Consider the following 22,118-nt stretch of genomic DNA (forward strand, 5'->3'; position numbering starts at 1 on the left):
CCAACCCCTCAAAACATACATGCAATTTTTTACACTTTCAATTTTGAAATTTCTCCAAATAGAAATATATTTTTGTTAATAATTCGTTATACATTCCTTTGAATACGATTATAGGCGAATAAAAAATGACAACGATTATAATTCGAATAGATGACAAATGGATCGATCGATTGGCAGAATGAAACAGAAAACAGATGTGCAGATAATTAATTTAAAACGTGACGATTTTATCACACAACAAGATTTTGAAGACGATTAGTTAATTGAGCTGTGTTTGTGGCCAGCTAATAAAGAGATTCAGTAACAGACAAGGCAAATGGAAAGAAAACAAAAAATAATACCTAAATAAAAAATAAACAAATTATTTGAAATTTGGAATTGCTACCGATAATAATGTTACATAATTTTAAATGCATACATATTCATAACAAATATTGAAATAATATATGAATTAAATATGCATCTATTAATAGGTATTGGTTTGTATATATATATTTTTTTTTGTGTTATGCTTTCTACATTTCGATAAGCATCGGTAAAATGGGTCCAATCAATGATATGGATCATAAATTTTCACCTGATGTTAAAAATTAGTTAATTAACTGTTTATCGATGGATATAAAAGATATATAAATTATGTTCGGATATGAAACGAATAAACAAACGAATGCGATAATATTAGAGAAAAACAACTAAGCAAAGGCTACAGTCGAGCGGGGCCGACCGTTGAATACCCTACAACACTATAATAAACGATACAGTTTGTATAGGCGAGATACTCGAAAGAATTCCACAAGATATTGTGACAAATAATAAAAGAAAACTATCAGGCTTCGTTCTCTAATTTTCGAATAATAGCAACTTAAACTAATTTGCTCATTTCCAATTTATTGGTAGATGTTGCACGTAAACGGTCTTCCTAAATCTGGAACCAATATTTCGCAAAGACCTATAGACCAAAGAAATAGTCAGAAGTGCGTCTTTCCTGTATTTGTGAATTCTCCTAAAAGTCACTGGAATGGACATTTTTGTATTTTGTCTACAAAAGTTGGCAAACTATTTCACACATTGAATATTTTTGGATGGTCATCCAAAACTGCTTGGATTTTGCAATGTCCGGTAACCCCCATTCAAATGTGCGTGAGGATCGGGCGATAATTACGATCGGCTGACAATTTTGCAGTATTTTGGTCCATTTCAACCCCTAAATATATGGCGATCATCTCCAAATAGAGTAAGCTTCTATTCTGACCCTCATCTTATCCCCATGCAAAATTTCGTAAGGATCGGGCCATAAATGCGATCTGTATATGATATCCTGCTATCCTAACTACTTAGTTTTGTCATCTGTAGAAATATTACCAAATGTTTAATTCAAAATGAAAATATGCCAAAAATATTACAAAATTTAAAAAATATGAGAAAATGTTACAAAAACAATATTTTCATCTTTAAACAGATATTTTTATGCGATTTTTTTAGCCGTTTTCTCTTTCCTGCCAAGAGTCCATTCTAGATTAATGAGAACTGTCGAAATCAGTTCAGTCGTTCTCGACATATAAGAGATCTTTCAAGCATATCTTCTTTGATAGACATATATATCGCACATATTTTGCTATATATTCGATTTGTTGGATGTTAACATCAATGTAAAGGTCAGAAGTAGCCTTGTCATGGCTTTGTGAGTTAGCCGGGATTTAAAATATTCGCGGTTTAATGAAAAAATTTGGATTTTTTCAACACAAAAGCTATGGTCTATTTTACCCGCTAAATATTATCCGATGACCACCCAAATTGGTAGGCTTCTTCCCCGCCCTAAACTCTAGATACATTCCGCTTCGATTGGTCTATAATTGCGACTGCAAAATCCGACATTTTTTCAGTATTTAGTCCATTTCAACCCCTAAACATTTGGCGATCATCTCCAAAAGAAATAGGCTTCTATTCTGATCCTAACCCCACCTTCGTGCAAAATTTCGTAAGGATCGGGTCATAATTGCGACCTGTAGCGTGATTACAAATTAACATGGACAGACGGACGGACATACATAGCTAGATCGACTCAGCTCGGCGAGCTAGGAAGATCCATGTATACTTTCCTATATGGGAAACCAATATTTCGAGGTGTTACATAAATTCTGGCCCAATCAAACTTATAATACCTCCAACATACAGTGTTGTAGGGTATAAATACAACAAATTGGGGGGATTGATGATTCAGCTCCAAATTGGGGTTTTTAATTTTTTAAGATAATATTATGAGTTTAACTGAAAAAAGGGGTTTGTTCCCTATTTCCCTAGAGATTTGAATGAATATCTAGCTTTAGCTCTGCTCCAGAACGTGCAATCATATATATTGCTCATCTCCGAACTCGATCTAAGTTTGACAAAAATATTACGATGTACCAAGTATGGATCAAATCGGATACTCCCTTCAAAAGTTATCGTGCGCACCAGCCAGACAGACAGACGGACGGACGGACATCGGCAGAACGACTCCAAATCTTCTGAAACGGATTTGGTCCAAAGAGACCTAGGGTCTAAAACCGTTATTTCGACTAGGCACGTTTTGACCGTATCAAATGATATATACCCTCTGTAGCCATATGGCTGAGGGTATAAAAATGGTAGAGATCGGACCATTTCTTCTGGGTTCAAGATTTTGGAAAAACAAAACGCTCAAAGGAAGCAAAATAAGCATCCAACTCTCTTCAAATTTCACACATACAAACATTTTTGCTAACACAAGATCAGTTGTAAAGATGATATGTCTGCGAACCCCTCCCGGTACATCACCCATAAAGGGTTACATTTTTCAATAATTTTATCTGTCATAACTTGCGAAAGAAGTCAGCAATTCCTTACAACTTGCTATATCTAAATATTTCTATCAACTAGAAACCTGAGATGAATATGGAATTTCTGATTTCGCATAAAATTGGATATAAATGTTCGACTTTCTTGTAATTTTGTCCATGCTAATAATATCTTCTGATCTGCAAATTTTAACGTTTTCTAAAAATTGACACATATCTCATATATGACAAATATAGTCCAAACCTGGCTTGTCACAATATTTATATAATTTTTATATAGGTCCGATACGGAATGGACAATATTAGCCATTCCTTCGGAACTTACTCCATAGAGGGTCAACAATTTGAATAATCATAACAGAAATCAAAATATATTTAAATAATCGAACATTGGCATATATATGGAAGCTATATATAAATCTGAACCGATTTTCACCAAATTTACAGGCTAATCATACAAATCGTATGTGCTTTTGTCGTATAATACACTTTTGGTGCATAATAAACCAGAAATTGGGCGAATGTATATATAGGAGCTAAATATCTATCTCGTTCCGTTTGCCTCTTACAAACAAATGCACAAAGGCAAAATAACCTGAGGGTGGCGTCGGGTATAATGAAAATTTCTTCCTTCCTATAATTAAAAAAAAAACTTGTAATACTTTACAAACCGCCAACTACTGTGTTTATAGGCGTGGTCTATTGTATATCTAATTAATTATTAATTATTTTGATTTTAATTTGTATCGGTTTCCTACCTATTCCATGAAATGTTGCAATATTCGTACTTGTATTACATTAAGAGGAAGGATATAAAAGCATTAAAATATTAAATTTTAGGAATACTTGTTCTGCATTTTCAATGTAATAGTTCAAATCCCAGAAATTAAAAATTTTAAATAAATATAATTTATTATCATTATCGTATAGGTACTATCATTATATAACTGATGTACCAAAATGTGGACCTATATTGATATTTGTATAAATAGCGTTTCTACACAAATAAAGTTTTTAAAAATGCAATAAATTGACTAAATAAACTAAATAATTGCAATAAAAAACTAAATAAAAAACAAGCAAAAAAGCAGTAGAATCGGCCGGGCCGAACTTTGAATATCCTCCACCATTTGCATCGAATTTGGTAATTCTCAAAAATATACAATCCGTTAAAATCTTATATTAGGGTCTATACGACGACGTGGGCCTACATAGTCAACTTTTGTCATAAACCATTATAATATCCAAATGCGAAACTTGAAAAAAATATCGGGGAGTACCGTTATATGGAGGCTATACGAAGACGTACATGGTTGCCCATATTCGACGGGGTATATTTACTTTGTCATTCCGTTTGTTACTCCTTGAAATATTCATAATAGCCCCAACAAAGCATATATATTCTGGATCAGATAAAAATTTCTAAGACGACCTAGAATTTTTCTGTCTGTCTGTTGTAATCACGCATTCTTTCGAACGACTTGAGATAGAAGGCTAAAATGTTGCATACATGCATAGGTTACCAATATGCAGGTTAAGTTCGTAAATGGGCCATGTCGGCCCACGTCCTGGTATAGCCCCCATATAACGGTACCTCCCGATATTTGGTATTTTCATGATTTTAGCGACAGTATTTACCGGAATTATTTAAAATTTCGTATTTGAAGTTCGTAATGGGTACTACAGCCTATGACAAAAATTATTGTATTCAGGTCCACGTCTTCGTATAGTCTCCATATAACAGTTTTCATTTAAGTGGTAGTTTTCAGAAGTTTTTTGGAACTTTTCAAGTTCCTTCCAAATGGTGGGGGGTATTAAAAACATTAGTCACCGGAATTGTTTCAAATTTCGTACTGAAAAATCCTAATGGGTACTACAACCGTAATTCATTCACCGTAATTGTAACAAATTTCGTATTTGAAGTTCGTAATGGGCACTACAGCCTATGATAAGAATTTTTTGCAGGCCCATGTCTTCGTATAGCCCCCATATAACCCGATTTTCGGTATTTTCATGATTTTAGCGACATAATTTACTGGAATTATCTCAAATTTCGTATTTGAAGTTCGTAATGGATGCTACAGCACATGGCAAAAAATTTTGTATGCAGGTCCACGTCTCCATATAACAGTTTTCATTTAAGTGGTAGTTTCCGGAAGTTTTTTGAAACTTTTCAAGTTCCTTCCAAATGGTGGAGGGTATTAAAAATTCGGCTGCTTTTTTACTTGTTATTTTTATACCCTCCACCATAGTATGGAGGGTATATTAAGTTTGTCATTCTGTTTGTAACATCTCGAAATAGACATTTTAGACCCCACAAAGTATATATATTCTTGATCAGCATAAAATTCTGTGTCGATTTAGCGATGTCCGTCCGTAGGTCCGTCTATTCGTCTGTGGAAATCACTCTAGCTTCCAAACGAAATGAAGTAGGTGGATAAAATTTTACTCAAATCTATATTAGGACTTTTGGTATTGCAAATGGGACATGTAGGTCCACGTGTTGGTATAGCCCCCTTTTAATGGTACCTCCCCATTATCGGTATTTTGGAAATGTTTTAAATTTGGTATTTGACGTTCGTAATGGATACTACAGCCTATGACAGAAAATTGTCTGTGCATGTCCACGCCTTCGTATAGCCCCCATATAACAGTACCTCCCGATATTCGGTATCTTGATCATTTTAGGCACATTATTCATTATTTTTTTCAAGTTTCGCATTAGAATATTATGATAAAAGTTGCCTATGCAGGTCCAAGTCGTCATATAGACCCTAATAGAAGGACTACATTCGATATTTTTAAGATATTAAAAGAATTTCTAACGGTGTTTATTTTTTTAAAGTTGCCAAATTCGTTCCAAATGGTGGAGTGAATACCCGGCCCGGCCGAACTTACAGTTTTATTTTTTTTTTTTGTTCTATTTTAAAATTCGACAAATTCTCTGTTCGATTTAACAAAGTGCCAAAAATGCTATTGCCAATAATTAAAGGTCGAACAACGAATAGAAGAGAGTGAATTATGTTCCATGTGAACTTGGTATAACTTTCATTGAAAACAAATATCTAATTTTGTGAATTTTTGTAAAGGCCTCTAAAAGCCAAGCCTGTAATCGAACTGCAAGTCCAAATTGCAAATCCAAAACGATTATAGAAAGTATATAAGGAAAATTTTTGATTAAAGCTATATACTCTCAAATCACTTAGCAAACTTTAGTTTTTTGCCACAGTTCATCTTGAATTTATTTGAATATTAATTAAGATTCATTAACTTTGTTTACTTCATAATAAAATAAAGTATAAACTAGACTGTCTCGAGTCTCTTGCATTGAATTGTCACGGCAACAGTTGTTGTTTAGGGCGTATCTACACTTTTTAACTACTAAGCAGAAGGAAAAGTCACTGCAAGAAACACCACTATTTTCTAAATATTTCAATATATTTTTTTTAATTTTCAAAATCTAAAAGCAGACAACATATTTCCCGACACATTTAAATTAAACCAATCCCGTAAACACAAATGAGCGGTGAACAAAAATTGCCAACCATTAGCGAAGTGGTGTTGAATCCACCAACCAGCACGACTTCAACTAAAAATGAAGATAAAGTCGGTCCCATCATTGAATTTCCATCCAGCTCTTCCAGCAAACCCTCTGTCTCCCCACCAGAGGAGAGTTCCAAAAATCCAGACGATGATCAAGACGAAATTGTAACAATTGAAAATGTAACGGTAAAATTTCGCTTGGCCATTAATCAAGTCATTGCCCAAGTCTATCCAAACTGTATGACATTGGGTGAAGTTAAAATCGACATGGGCAGACGTTTTGAAGTACATCCCGATTTATTGAGACTCTCCCAAAATAATCGTATTCTCTCGGATGAATATCGTATACGTGAAACGGTTTGTGATGAATTTGGAATACATGAGTTTGGATTATCTTTAAGCGGTGTGGAGAAGTGTTCCAAGTTATCTATGTATGGTGGAAGTGAAGGTGAAGCAGAAGACGACGATGACAGAAGGAAGAGAGAACCCAAATTAGATTTGGAAGTTTATTATAAGTAAGTTAAAAAGAATATTGATATCGAGCACGAGACTGTTTTGACGGAGTTATTTTTATCTCCAACAGCAAGCACCGTTTACCCGATTTCATTACGGTTTATATACCACCGGAAGATTCACGCAATGGCAAACCGAAGAATATTGTTGTGGAAATTCTCAATAAAACCATTTCTAAACCTTTCTTGTGTGGTTATGTGGATAAGAATACGGGTAAGTTTAAGGAATGCAGAGGCTACATTTAATTTTAGGTCCAATAAAGATCTAATGCTTGAAGAAAGGCGTGTACAATAACACAATTGGTCTGTTCTAGTACCTACAAGAATCAACTACTTTTGATTTTTTTTTCGATATTGTAAAGGGTAAATTGGTTATCGTAGTATTGCAATTCTGGAGCAGACCAAATTATTTCTATAAATTATTACAAAAATCCAAAAGTCCAGTACATGAAAATAAGTAAAGAAAGGAATTCACTGAAAGTTCGCAAAATTTCAGCAGGTAAAATTTGTTAGAGAGCATTGTACTCCATCATCAGTTTTTTTAAACCTATGTGAAAATCTTTACATATTTCAGGCAATAAATTAAATATTTTGATTAAAGCATCAGAAAACAATTTTTTTACTACGATAACCGATTTTCCCACCATTCACCATTAAACTTGCAATTTTTATTTGATTCTCTTAACCATTTGAAAGTGCTACGAATTAATTTTTGGCAAACAGCTGTTTTTATACCCTCCATCATAATATGGAGGGTATATTAAATTTGTCATTCCGTTTGTAACACCTCGAAATATACATTTTAGATCCCACAAAGTATATATATTCTTGATCAGCATAAAATTCTGTGTCGATTTAGCGATCTCCGTACGTCGGTCCGTCTATTCATCTGTGGAAATCACTCTAGCTTCCAAACGAAATGAAGTAGGTGGATAAAATTTTACTCAAATCTATATAGGACTTTTGGTATTGTAAATGGGACACGTAGGTCCACGTTTTGGTATAGCCCCCATATAATGGTACCTCTCCATTATCGGTATTTTGGAAATGTTTTAAATTTGGTATTTGGCGTTCGTAATGGATACTACAGCCTATGACAGAAAATTGTCTGTGCATGTCCACGCCTTCGTATAGCCCCTATATAACAGCACATCCCGATATTTGGTATGTTTATGATTTATACTACATTATTCACCGGAAGTGCTAAAATTTGGTATTTGAAATTGAATTATTTGAATACCAAAATTTGGATGAGAAAAAAGCAGGTCCAGTTCTTCATATGATCCCCAAATAACGGGTTTCAATTAAGTGGTAGTTTTGGGATTGTTTTTTTTTTTTTGTTTTTTTTTTTTTTTTTTGAAAATTTTAAAATTTTTTCCAAATGGTGTAGAGTATTAATAGTTCGAATCTGTAGAACTTATCTGCTTTTTTACTTGTTTTAATTTAAGTTCATGAGTGTCTGAAATCCATTTCTCTTACAAAATGGACAAAGTGCTGGTCCTGTGCTCATTTAAAATTCTGAAAATGTTTCTTTTTTATTTCAGGTATTGAATATTTAGACGCCTTCACCCAAACTGGACCTTTTATCAGCAAATGTAAATACGATGGACATTTTTCACGAGACACTCAAACTTTTGAACATAAAGTCAAATTGGTGGTAAGTAGTGGTCTGCAAGCAAATTTTTAACCACTTTATCTTTCTTGGCCTCCGACCCCTCTAGGATACCATGCACGATCAAACCTCCCAGTGTTGGTTGGATGGCAATAATGTTCGTTATTGGTCTGAGGCTACGGATTACTATATAACAGCTGGAAAATATGTAACGCATGCCCAGCAGGAGCGTATCAAAAATAAGATAGGAAAAATATGTCTAATACAACGGAATTTTCGACGCTACAAATGGATAAAATGGATGCGTCAGTGTGCTAAGGAATATAGGTGAGACCAATTTATATATTCTCTATCTCTAATGCGAAATTCACTTACGATTTTTTATATTAGACGCCTGGTGGCCAATCGTCTGGCCGAAGAAGAATCGTTCCAAGAAGTCCAAGAGAGACGAATAAAACGTGAAGAGATGGCAAAACAATTCCCACGTACCCAAGATGATTTTGATTTGCTCTATGGAGAGGTGCAAAAATGGAAAATGGCTGAATTAAAACGGATTGCCAGCATGTATGAGGGAGCGGCAAGGGTGGCAGAGGTCAATATACTGTTGGATAAGGAAATTCAACTGTTGAATGGTATAGAACGCCAACGTCAAATCGTCTCTGAGGCCATGAAGGATTTTCGTCAGGAACAAATGTTGAAGAAGTTGGGAGAGCCCATCAAATGGGTGGGTTATGGAGGTAGTGTAGGAGGATTTAATATCATGGCAGAGAGAATATTTATAATTTGGATATTTTTAGATACCATTGTCCATTTAGATTTACTACGGACTCAGAGGGTGCGCTTCCTAACCGAAATCTATAAGGATCTGCAAAAACCACTAAAGAAGTCAGACCGTTTAGAATTGATCACGAAGGTTCGAAAAATTTTGGTGGATGAACAAGATTTTCCGGACTTTGGAGAAGTATAACAAGTGGTATTTTGTTTTTAAAGGATACTGGGTAGTAATCCAAGTTTTAATATCTTTTCAGCTCTTTGATTTATTTGATCGTGAAAGAAATCTGCTGGTCTACACCAAACATTGTGATGTGGAGATTTTACGGAAACGACAAAATATTCTCTTTGTGGAGCTAATTAAATACGATAGAGAGCCTAAAAAACACAGTGAGTATTTGTCGAATTTCTAATAATGATCATGGACACGGATAACAGATCGGATACTTCTTGAGAAATCTTCAAGATTCCAGCTAAGATTCGCCTTGAATAAATATGCTAGTTTCAAACTTTTTGATATACTTTGAAAAATTATCTTAAAAATCCACACTTACTGTGATGTTGCTATATGAAGATGTGGACCTGCATTAGCAATTTTCTGTCATGGGATGTAGTACCCATTAGAAAACTCAAAATCCAAATTTGAAATATTTCCGGTAAAAATTGTGACAAAAATCCTCAAAATTCCGAATATTTGGAAGTACAGTTATATGGGGACTATACCAAAACTGGTATAATGGGAACACATGCTGCCAATTTACAGCAATTTCGGGTTAAAATTGTGACTGCAGATCTAACACACATCTGATAAAGCAACCAATTGATTTCGTTCAAAGTAGAGTGATTTTCACAGACGGACATCGCTATATCGACTTAGAATTGCATGCCGATCAAAAAAATATATATACCTTGCGGCGTCTAAAATTTATATTTCGAGGTGTGAAAAACGGAATGACAAACTCAATATACCCTCCATACTATGGTGGAGGGTATAATAAAAAATTCAAATCAAACAGTCGACGGCGTTACGGTATGGATGTCGACAACAAGTGATGCCATATCGTTTGTTGTTGTAATAATTCTTAAAATAAGACCCTAACATTCAACATTTCCAACGCTGTTTTCATTTGAGAAAAAATATTTCATGTTCTGTAACATTTTTCTTCCCCTTTCAGAACAAGGAAATCGTATGTGTTGGGTGTGTAAACAGGTAAAACCATATTCTCAGTTCGCCATTCGAACACGACAATTCCAGGTGGATACATGTAAAAAATGTTATTACTTGAAGGTAAGGGACTTGAAACGAAGCCTTTTGATAATTTCCAAATTATAAACACTTTCCAATTCAGGTGGCATCCACTGAAAATGTGGTCTACACAGCCATTCTTAGATCCATACAAAGAGATGAACGTAAAAAGCATTGCAGCAGCTCATTGGCCTTCATCATGCAGGTGGATGATATACGTCATATTGTTCATCAAATTTGGCATGGTCATTCGGTATTGAGTAAATGCAATATTCTGTCAAGGCTAAGGTATGTGGAGCATCCAGTTAAACATTATTTTCCAAATGGAATCTCTTTGTTCCTTTTTTGTAGATTACCACGATGGAACAAAAGTGAAGAATGGTCGCCGTGGAATTGTATTTGTCTAACCGATACTGAGGCCCGTAATCATAGTCGTGTTGAAGACTTAGAAAGTGTCTACGACTTGAAGACCCGTTTGGAGGTGGCAAATCGACATATGTTGGCCAAAAATGCCTTCCATAATCTAGCCTCAGTTTCAGTTGAATTTACCGAAACCGGACAGTGGTGGAATGTGGGTTTAAATCGTCAGCGTAAGGTGCGTGTTGATCATATGACATCGGGTGGCATAGGTATTGATATGAGATGTAAAGAAAATACTGGCGATCGTAATTATACATTGGGAAAAATTATGTAATTTTTTGTATGATTTTGAAATAAAAATGTCCTCTGTATTTACTGCTTAATTCAAATGTTATTCATAGAACCAAATGAAATAGGCGAGGGAAAGACAAATATATTCCTTGATCATTCACGATAATTTCCCGTTATGCTCATGCGATAAATGGAGAAATTTGTTAATTGTTTTCTTGATTTGAAATATTAAATAAAATTTAATAATAAATTTTAAACTAAGCATACAATATTTGTTATATTCTTGTGTACTATTCTTCACCTTCATTTGGTTTTGGATCGTTTTAAAGTATACTTTAAAAAAAATTCAAGTACAACAATGTATTATACACACTTTCCATTAACAATTTTGGTTTAAAACTAAAAACATTTGTTTAATTGTTGATTCCTTCGCTCTTCTCTACAATTATGATTAAATCATATCATTGATTTATTAAAACTATTTAATAAGGGCCTTGAATTTGCTTTCCAAATACTGGACTCGCTTCAGCAGTTTATCACTGGTATTGAATTCATTGTACGGTATCGGTATGACTCTATAGCCAGTCTTTTCCAGCAGATCACAACTAAGGCTGGTAATACCGGTAGCCGATTTATGGGTACCGTGACAGATATCATGATAATCGACAATCATTAACGCAACTCTAGAAAGAAAATACAAATTAAAGGTTTTGGTTTGAAAATGCATTATTTATGTGTTGGAGAAAACTTACTTGATTGCATCCTTATGTGTTTTGTCGAGTGGCAAAGGATTACGCTTATTATCGAATACACAAACAGCATCTGCAAAAGAAAAAAGTAGTCAGACCATTTACAATTCTAGCACAGACATTCCTTTAAAATAATCGTGGGAAATTACTCTAAGGACCATAAAATCCATAATTTACTTGAACATATATTTTTAAAAAAATTAACAATCCTCGCTCACTAAAATGTTGATAGTCGTGAAAAGATATTCCAGTTATGGTACTCGTGAAAGGATATTTTAAAAATACACTTTCATTTTCCTGTTATGATCTTAAAAATTACGCAATTATTAATCAGACTAAAATTTATTTGATTTCAATACAATTTGAAAAATATTTTTAAATAGTCTACGAACCCTGTATTGAAATGTCTTTAGAAGTTATATCACTTATTCTTAAAAGTTAGTCTTTAAAATCTACCATTTCTGTTTTGAAATTATTTTTAAAAAATCTTAAAAAACACTATTGCTGCCGTTATATTTTTTACTTGAAACAATTTCTTCTGAACAGAAAGAATACAATACTCACCAATTAGAAAACCCATTTTGCTGTCAACCAAACTATTAACATGATTTTGAGATGGCAACAGACTCTTTAGGGCATCCAACAGACCATTGACCAGCACCTGCTTCCCCTTAGCATGGGCCATTGGAACTTTATATACTTCACTATCGGTCGGAATTAATTCACCCTTGTAGTCAGAAGATAACATTTGAGCGTAACTATTAAGGTTTAACAACTTCATTTTAGATGTTGCACTTAGGCCAGTCTTCTCAGTTTGGATTTTATCTATAAATGATTTGCTCAACACACTTTCCAGCTGCTGGTTTGTACTCAAACCAAGAATTGTCATGGCCCATACATGATTTAGCCAATCAACACTTTTGCTGAAATCCTGTTGAACGATTGTCTTGGCCAGCTTCTGCTGGACCTCCTCGATGTTGGTGCTTTTAAAATTCAACATGGCTGAGGTTAAAAAGAGAGCACTTAAATCCTGTGGCCGGCAGATATCGCTATGTTTAATGGTCCACTGAGTTAGAGATTCCATAATGTCTGCAGAACGAATAAAAAAAAATCAAAAACTTCGTTTAAAGCGAAAAAACTAATAATCTTCTCACCCAAATCCCTGTATTTTAAAATACCCAAACTTGTCAGAATAGAACCAATCACAGCCGATTTATCAGTATTCTTTGGCAAAGCAGCCTGGATATCAGCACAGAGTTTGGCCGCCAATACGGAATCTTGGAAGTTCAAAGTAGCCATTGCATAAAAAACATCACCACATTGTTTCAAATCCAAATGTTCCGTCGAACTGCTGATGTTAAAAGCCAAGGAACGTAATAAAGGGGTACTACGTCTTTTGCGTGCCGCCAAAGTACTCATCACTTTAACCATTTGTGGTAGACTAATGCTAGCTATAAGTTTGGCAGCTTCATCATCACCAGCAACACCCAAAACTGTGTTGAGATCATCTGTTCGAAAACCAGAAATACGTTTTGATGAGCCATCCCCAACCTTATCGCCATTGCCATTCTTGGGTACAGTACGTCCAAGCATACGGCAAACCTTTAAGAAACGTGGATCATTTTCAAATTCATTTAGCTTAACGCGATTCATACTGCTCCATTCCGACAGTATGGATACAATTCGAAGGGCATGTTTGCGTGTCAACACAGTATTGCCTTCGGTGATGCCCAAAAGACCATTAATGGTCTTGGCATTTGTGATGCGTTCATCTATGTTGGATCCCTTAGATGCGCTGGTGTTGGCTTTCGATGACGATGCAGATGCCTGGGAAGAATCATCTTTTTGTAAATTTTCAAAGGCGGCAGCAACCAAGGAATCTACGAATGAATTAAAATTGGTAAGAAATTCTATTATTTTCCCTTAATATCATATAAATTTTACATTTAGGATTTTTAGTGGCATCTTCTGGCGCTTTTACATCGACCGAATCTTTACCGGTACTGCTTCCAGTAGTGGCCGAATGTTTTGATGAACTACTGGCGGCCTCAACAGCAGCAACATTAGAGGATGAACGCATGACACTGGCACTGCCAAATGCCGCTCGTCGAAACAAATGCCCGGCCGAGGTTGCACAGAAACGTAAGCTCATCATATTGATATTTTTCCGAAATCAATGTGGGATAACTGCTGCCAGAGCCGCTAGAATGGTGAGACAAAAAGTTTACATAACCTTTTTTGTTTGTTTTCATTCAGAATTTACGACCAGAAATAGCAATTCTCGCTCCTATTTTTACAATCTCACGTATTACGACAGTTCTATAGTAAAGATGTCATGCCCTGGCCACATTGTTATTTCAATTTTAATATAGAATTTCAAATAATATTTACTTTTTGTAAAATTAAGTCACACACGGTCTCGGTGGATGACAGCCAGAATGATGACAGTCAGATTACAAAGCTACTATTAGAAAGAATTCTAACGTCGTTATAAAATAAAAATCAAAACAATATAAAAATTGAAATTGGGATCCGAAGACCGAAACAGCAATGAGCGTAATAGTAAAAATACAATTTAAGTGCCCCGTAAACGGTCAAAATGAATGTCATCATAATCGTGTATAAAAATATGCAGGATCCCTCCATCGAGCGGCATGCACGAGAGAAATCAAAAAATTATGACCGTGTGCGGGCAACTTTTCATTCTTACAGTTTTGGAAAAGAGCAATCGATTAGTTTCAGTGCCTTACCTTGATTTCATTGTACCATGGCATGATACAATAAAAAGGTAAGGTAGAACTCCCAGCTGATTACAATTTTTTTTCTAAGTGTGCCCGACTTCTGCCAATTTTGTGTATGTATTTGTTGTTTTAAAAAATAAAAACAAAATATTTTCAAAATCAATGATTGGAAGAAACTTAAATTGCGGGGAATTTGCCATGGAATTGACAGATTGAACACTTAAGCTGGGAATACATAAATCGCATATTTGGCTGGCTTAAGTCATCGGCTGGCTTTTTCGGAAATGAACAAAGGAGACTAGGGTCAAAATCGAACTAGGTCAACCTAAAACTCCTTTGTTCATCTACGAAGAAGCCAGCCGATGACTTAAGCCAGCCAAATATGTGCTTTATGTATTTCCAGCCTTAGGATCATGTTTTTGAGAGAACATCCAGCCATTTCATTCATCTTTCGCTCTATTTGACACATTTAAGAAATGAACAAAAAAATATAAAATAAATGAACACAACTTGTTACCTATAATTTTGAATAATTCTGACAGGAAGCGGGCATAGCCTCAGGGCTGTATTTCTGCAGTTTTACGAAGCTGTTGTACCATGGTACCATGGTACAATGGTTGTAAGACCAAATGGAAAATCGATAATAACGAGAAATATAATTGACCGTTAAAAATATGTTAAAAACAGCGGAAAATAATGAAAAATGTAAAAAGGGAAATAAATAAAAATTGTATGGGGTCGCTTATACAACTGAATCTTTCAAATTCAACCTTTTACGCAAAACTTGGATTTATGGTCCGTTCCAGAACTATATGGTAAAATTAAGGAAGCGAAGTCACTTCAAATAAGCATTCCCATCTTCGCATTTTCTGTAATTTACCTTGTCAGTTTTCACTGTATAGAAGGCAGGTTCCCATCTCTGATTTGTGTATGTACAATGGATTTATAAATAAAAAATTGACAATAAGATGATGTCAAATGAATAATTTTGAAAAAAATTGTAAACATATGATTGCATGACTTTACCTTCTTAATTCTACCATGCAGAACTACAAGAATGTACAAATTTTTACAACGATAACCGATTTATCCTTTTTGATTTCGAACCTTTTTTCAAAACTAGTAGATTCTTGCAGGTTCTGTAGCAGAACCCTATGGCAAAACTGCGTTATACCTCAAAGCACGCCCCACAATGTATTTTTTTCCAAACATTGACTATGGAAAAAATCAATAAATACAAAATAAAGAGCACACTCAGATAATAATTATATACTTAGTGGACTTTTGTACAAATTAACGAGTAAACGAACACTCCTATTAATATGCCCAGCCATGATGCTAAGCTGCTTATGGACCCACATCTTAAGTCTTGTTGTTATCATCTCCCTGTGTTGTTTGTTTTATCGATGACAATGCATAGCAAGTCCCATCGCGTTCATTCTGCTTCACCCTTGAGTGACAGTGTGTATCCTACCTTATTCAAAGAGCAAGCAACGTTCAAAGACCAAAGATAACTTACTATAAACAAATGATTTATAATACTCCGTCCCAATGCACACATGTAAAGATCGTCAGATAGAAATGAATTTTTAAAACAGTGGGTCAAAGTAAAGTGGCATTTAATTCAGTCAATTCTCATGGTAGAAAAATCAACGTTTGGGAACATTGTATGTCAAAAAAATTTAAATATTTTTTCAAATATAAGCTGATTTTTATATGTTTTTTTATTTGACGTCATTCGGACGTTATTATAATTCTCGTTTTTTCAACATTTTTACAAATTTAATGTTTTCCATTCAACATTTTCAGTTCCAAAATTGGTTTGAAAGTTCATTGCCCCAGCAGCTGTGTCGATGCGCCGACCTATATTCCTCTACCATGGTCAATTCTCTTCTATACCAGAAAACTGAAATTTATATACATGACTCTTATCATGGTACAAGAATACAGGTAGATGCATCGACACAGCTACTGGGACAATTAACTGTCCAACCAATATTAGAATTGAAAATTTTGATTAAAAAATTATTACAATTTTTTCGAAGTTGCACATATTGATATTTTTCCAAAATCAATGTGGAATAAATGCTGCCAAAGCCGCTAGAATGGTGAGACAAAAAGTTTACATTACCTTTTTTGTTTGTTTATATTCAGAATTTACGACCAACAATAGCAATTATCGCTCCTATTTTTACAATCTCACGTATTACGACTGTTCTATAGCAAAGAAGTCATGCTCTGGCCACATTATTATTTACATTTTAATATAGAATTTCAAATAATATTTACTTTTTGTAAAATTAAGTCACACACGGTCTCGGTGGATGACAGCCAGAATGATGACATCCAGATTACAAAGCAACTATTAAAAAAAATTCTAACGTCGTTATAAAAATGAAGTCAAAACGGAGTGTAAAAATTGAAATAGGGATCCGAAGACCGACACAGCTATTAGCACAACAGTAAAAAATTACATTTAGCAGTTCTGGAAAAGACCGATCAGACGTGCGAATTATAACTGTTTAAAATCTAATTGGGTTTTTCTTCTTTTTGAAAAACAATTGCAGGCATCTTAACTGCATTTGTTTGCAATGGAGATGTCTGAAAATCTTCCTGATATGGAGTTTGACGTTGCAGAACTCGTTGCATCAACTTCTGAACATCCACTGCCGCCATCAGCAACAACTAACAAACCACCCAAATTAACAAGATCAATGACATTCGATCGCAAAAGACAAAGACTTGATAGCGCTTTATCGTCAATAAATCTAGACTTATCTGACCTGAATAAGCGATTATCTAGTCATAATCCTCTCGATCAAAACAGATTCGGTATTCTCGGGGCTTTAGCAGATGTAGATATCGGCGAATCAATTCCAGTCACCAACACCAAGACACCCAAGTCGCAAGAAAACAAAAATGACGAAAACAGACTAAACCAAATTGGTGTCCCCCCCATCTTTGTATCTAATGTCAACTTTGAATCGTTGGTCAACAAATTGAAGGAGTCTACTCCAGTAAGTTCTTTCAAAATCAAAAACGTTAACAAATCAAAAAGCAAATTATTTTTTGCGGATCCTAAAATACACGCGTCTATGAAGAACTTACACTCCTATTCGTTCACACCGAAGGAGCTGAAACAGGTGTCAATGATAATAAGAGGTCTTTTCGGCCGAGTTGACAGCAATATACTTAAGCAGGAACTAGACCAACTTGTCCCTGAAAAAGTGGCAGCGGTGACTAAATTAAAAACAATAATGTCCAGTAAAAATAATACCGACATATATCAGAACTGCATAAACCAACCATCAATTGGGAAAAACCCCAAAAAAAAAAGATAGCGACGTTCAATGCCACCGAAACAGCTCAGACACATCGGAACCTTACTGCATCAACTGCACTACAACAGGACACCCCGCTAAATGTAAAGGCTTTCCTGTATACAAAATACGCTGCCGCTAAACGCATTAAAATAACAAAAGTCATAGAAAAAAGTTTTTAAATGAATACAAGAACATGCCAAAGACGGAAGCAAAAGAAAAGTTTCTAAAACTTCTTTCAAAAGTAAGAGCTAAATATGGCCCATAATCGCATCAAAATTTTAACATTCAATGTGCGTTCACTTGTTGATGCAAGTAGACAAATTGAGCTAAGAATTTTTCTGCACAAAGAAAATATATATTTTGCCTTCATTCAGGAAAGTCACTTGCGTAAGAACTCAAGGATACATATGGACGGATACAACTTTATTACCGAAAATTCCCCCGTTGGTGTTGCTGTTGCCATAAAAAAAATATTAATTTCACAAGAATCTTCATTAATGATATTGTTATAAACACAGCGCTTCTACAAATACAGTTTTCCACAAATAGCGGTCTTTTAAGATGTCTAATAGGTTCCGTATATATACCCTGCAACTATCCAGTCAACAGTCTTGAATCAGATTTGGTCAAAATACTCCAACTATTCAATAATTTCGATGGTTTTGTCCTTGGCGGCGACCTCAACTCCAAAAACATCTCCTGGGGTGACTTACAAGATAACTCTAATTGAAGAGTACTACGATCCTGGCTGGATGATAACACCGTAGAAGTCACACGCCTTTGTGATTCTGCGCCATCGTATTCAAAAGGACCTTCTTACCTAGACCACTTTTTACTGAGCCACATTTACTAAATATGAGTAACCCCAACTTCAACACCTACACCATTGCAAACTTTTCGGATCATTTCCCAATTAAACTCGTCCATGATCTTGATAGTTCGAACCTTGTTTTAAAACAACCTCAACACTTCACATCTCACAAAAACACAAATTAAAATCAATTTCGCCAAGATACCTGAAACAAACAGAAGTATTGAAAATTATGAGATAGGTGCTTTAAACTGGGAATACATAAAGCGCTTATTTGGCTGACTTAAGTCATCGGCTGGCTTCTTCGGAAATGAACAAAGGAGCCTAGGGCCAAAATCGAACTAGGTCAACCTAAAACTCCTTTGTTCATTTACGAAGAAGCCAGCCAAATATGCGCTTTATGTATTTCCAGCCTTAATAGGTAATTTTAACACCCAATTTATGCGAAATCATGCTCAACACTCTCAGACAATACTAGCGAAGGACGGACGGACGGTAAATGCTCTCATTTGTTAGGGATGGCACATACACTAGAGCCCCGACTTGCGTCGTTAATGGGGATCGGAGAATCGCGACGCAAATCAAATCACCTTTTTCTATACATATACAAAATGCACTGAAATTTAGTTTACTGGGGAAAATATTCAAAACAAAGCAAAACATTTTATATTATTGACAAAAAGCAAGTATGAATACATTTTTATTTATTCCATTTACTTCAAAAATTGTTTATAATTATTATAACGAAATAACAAAACAATAAATAGAAAAAACATAACAAAAATTAAATTCATTTACATATAGCACCATAATGCTGCCCTCAGACACACCAACAGTTGGCCCAACTTGTGACAAGTTGGTACAACTATTGGTGCGTCTGAGGGCTAGTTGTACAACTTTTTCGAAAGTTGGTTGAAGTTGGTTGGAAATATCAAAAATTTTTGATAATTTCGTAAGTTGGGCCAACTGTTGGTGCGTGCGAGGGCAAGTTGTACCAACTTCAGTGTTTTCTTCATTTATGTCTTGACTTTGGTGAAGCAGCACATACATAAGCTGAGCGTTGAGCGCTAAAATTATATCAATTCCAAGTAGCGCAAGAGCATCAGAGTTCATGTTGACGCTTCAAAAATACTTTGTAAATGAAAAGTTGGTACAACAGTTGTATGAAAAGTTGGTACGTGCGAGGAGACCGACCAACTTTTTCATACAACTTAAAAGTGACAAGTTGGGCCAACTGTTGGTGTGTCTGAGGGCAGCATAAAGGAAAGGGAATTCTACTTATTTCACGCAATTTGAACATTGGTTAACGTACCGGTGACGATCAGTGTTGCCAGAGGTTCTAAAAATGCTAAACGACAGAAAAGATGCTAAATCAGGCACTGCGAATGCAAAAAAAGAAAATAGTAATCCACGATGTTGCTCACGCACCTTGCAACTGCAACGATGCAAATCGAATTTTCGGGTTTTTGAAAAGCGACGCAACTCAAAACGACGCAAATCGGGACAACGCAATTCGGTGCTCCAATGTATTTCATCTTAGTTCTGTAAGTTATTTGGATGGAACAAAGACCAAAAATCCTTCTTCGTTCAGGAAATGTTATGTGGGGAATTAAGATGATATTTTATAATTAATAGCCGAAAAAGCTCAATAAATAAAAAACTGTATGCGACCGCTTATGCAACTGAATCTTCAAACTCAACATATTCAAGCAAAACTTAATTTTATTGTCTGTTCCAGAACTGCAAGAATGTACAAATTTTTATAACGATAACCGATTTGTCCTTTATCAAAAAATTTTCAAAACTAGTAGATTATTGCACGACCTGGAGCAGAACTTTTATTTTTGAGAGGTATTAGCATTGAAAATTGCGAACCTTTTGTGGGTGAGGTACCAGAAGGAGTTGTCAGATATATATCACTTGTGTTCCAGTACTTTTTTTAGTAGTAAAACTAGCAGACGAGAGAACAGTTCGAAATGTCATTCTCATTTTCGTGTGCTCAAAAAATAAGGGAACGGAAAATTAGCAGAAATGAGATAAAATGTCAAAATTCCAAAGGTAAACGGTCTAAATCGGACTAGTGAAACCTTACTGAAAAGGACGCCAAAATTTTAAAAATGAGTATTGAAGACGATAAGTTAAAATTAATAATCTATAATAATAATTAATAATCCTCTTCACTTTGCCCCATAATTTTTTTCTTTTTGTTTTTTTGAACGACAAATATTAGTTTTTCCTTTAGATTTTAAGTTGATCATTTTCTTTATTTTTGTTGTGACGCTCGAACATTGAAATGTATCAATATATTTTTCAACCTTAGTACTAATTTGTAGGTTCTGGAACACAACTATCATCTTCACAACATATCTTGCGTTAGTAAAAATATTTGGATGTGTAAAATATGAGGAGAGTTTGATGCCTTTTTTTTGCTTTCTTTGAGCGTTTTGAGATACCGGAAGAAACGGTCCGATCTCTATCATCTATATAACAGATCTTGTTTTCCCCCTTTATGGGGGAGGTGCCAGAAGGAATGGTCTGATCTCTACCACCTTTATAAGAGATATTCTGCTTATGAAATGAGATGTGCCAAGTCTGAATGGAATCGGGAGTTAATTTCGTGTTTTATGAGCTTCATGAATATTCAAATTTTTATCCTTTGTGGGGGAGGTACCAGAAGGAGTGCACCGATATTATTCATTTTTGCACCAGACTTTGGGTTAATAGACAAGACAATCGGACTCTTACATCACATTTTATAAGAATTTTAATTATTCAAAATGTTGACCGTTTGTGGGGGAGGTACTTGATGGAGTGGGCCGATATTGTAAATTTTTCTTGATGCAAATATTAGGATATGAAAAGTTGGAGCAAAATTGAATCATACTTTTTCTTTCTGTGCAGTAAAATATTTTCTTTGAAAATGTTGTCATTTTGTGGGGAGGTACTAGAAGGAGTGGACCCAAGGTACAATAAGGAGGTAGAACAGCTTCGTAAAAGTACATAAATACAGCTCTGAGGCTATGCCCGCTTCCTATCAGAATTATTCAAAATTATATGCAACAAGTGGTTTTCACTTATTTCACATTTTTACTCATTTTTAAAATAACTTCAATAAAGCGAAAGATGAAGATCAATTCCATAGCAAAACTGGTTAATATCTTCAAAGCGCGCCCCACAATCTACGTTTCTTCCAATCCTTGATTTTGAAAAAATTTTGTTTTTATTTTTCAAAACAATAAATACATGCATAAAATTGGCAGAATTCGAGCACACTCAGAAAATAATTGTAATCAGCTGGTAGCTCTACCTTACCTTTTTATTGTACCATGAGTGGACCGATATT

General features: G+C 34.9%; 2 protein-coding genes across 4 annotated transcripts; one reads left to right on the top strand and one right to left on the bottom strand.

Annotated features, from left to right (window-relative positions):
* The first annotated feature begins 6,169 nt into the window (after positions 1-6,169).
* On the top strand, positions 6,170-11,243 carry LOC101892690 (IQ and ubiquitin-like domain-containing protein). The gene is made up of 10 exons (XM_020038278.2): positions 6,170-6,874; positions 6,943-7,085; positions 8,416-8,528; positions 8,593-8,810; positions 8,874-9,220; positions 9,281-9,444; positions 9,512-9,644; positions 10,430-10,542; positions 10,604-10,788; positions 10,852-11,243. The coding sequence occupies exons 1-10, from the start codon at positions 6,336-6,338 to the stop codon at positions 11,192-11,194; spliced, it is 2,298 nt and encodes a 765-aa protein (XP_019893837.2). The 5' UTR covers positions 6,170-6,335; the 3' UTR covers positions 11,195-11,243.
* A 103-nt stretch (positions 11,244-11,346) lies between these two features.
* Positions 11,347-14,432, bottom strand: LOC101892232 (FAST kinase domain-containing protein 4). 3 transcript variants are annotated; one of them, XM_005187750.4, is made up of 6 exons: positions 14,292-14,432; positions 13,845-14,102; positions 13,055-13,780; positions 12,465-12,989; positions 11,904-11,973; positions 11,347-11,834 (listed from the first exon to the last, which is right to left on the bottom strand). In XM_005187750.4, the coding sequence occupies exons 2-6, from the start codon at positions 14,053-14,055 to the stop codon at positions 11,630-11,632; spliced, it is 1,737 nt and encodes a 578-aa protein (XP_005187807.2). In that variant the 5' UTR covers positions 14,056-14,102; positions 14,292-14,432; the 3' UTR covers positions 11,347-11,629. The 3 variants fall into 3 exon arrangements, with proteins under 3 accessions (XP_005187807.2, XP_019893838.2, XP_019893839.2); XM_020038279.2 differs by lacking the exon at positions 14,292-14,432 and adding an exon at positions 14,167-14,231; XM_020038280.2 differs by lacking the exon at positions 14,292-14,432 and adding an exon at positions 14,164-14,185.
* Positions 14,433-22,118: the final 7,686 nt, after the last annotated feature.

This window comes from Musca domestica, unplaced genomic scaffold (assembly GCF_030504385.1).
Source record: "Musca domestica strain aabys unplaced genomic scaffold, Musca_domestica.polishedcontigs.V.1.1 42, whole genome shotgun sequence".
Classification (NCBI taxonomy): Eukaryota; Metazoa; Arthropoda; class Insecta; order Diptera; family Muscidae; genus Musca; species Musca domestica.

Coding starts and splice junctions, on each gene's coding strand:
- LOC101892690 (XM_020038278.2), top strand. CDS start 6,336: ATGAGCGGTGAACAAAAATTGCCAACCATTAGCGAAGTGGTGTTGAAT. Junction 8,529..8,592: donor AACATAAAGTCAAATTGGTG/GTAAGTAGTGGT, acceptor CGACCCCTCTAG/GATACCATGCACGATCAAAC. Junction 10,789..10,851: donor AATATTCTGTCAAGGCTAAG/GTATGTGGAGCA, acceptor CCTTTTTTGTAG/ATTACCACGATGGAACAAAA.
- LOC101892232 (XM_005187750.4), bottom strand. CDS start 14,055: ATGATGAGCTTACGTTTCTGTGCAACCTCGGCCGGGCATTTGTTTCGA. Junction 13,781..13,844: donor TGCCACTAAAAATCCTAAAT/GTAAAATTTATA, acceptor ATTCATTCGTAG/ATTCCTTGGTTGCTGCCGCC. Junction 12,990..13,054: donor TTTAAAATACAGGGATTTGG/GTGAGAAGATTA, acceptor TTCGTTCTGCAG/ACATTATGGAATCTCTAACT.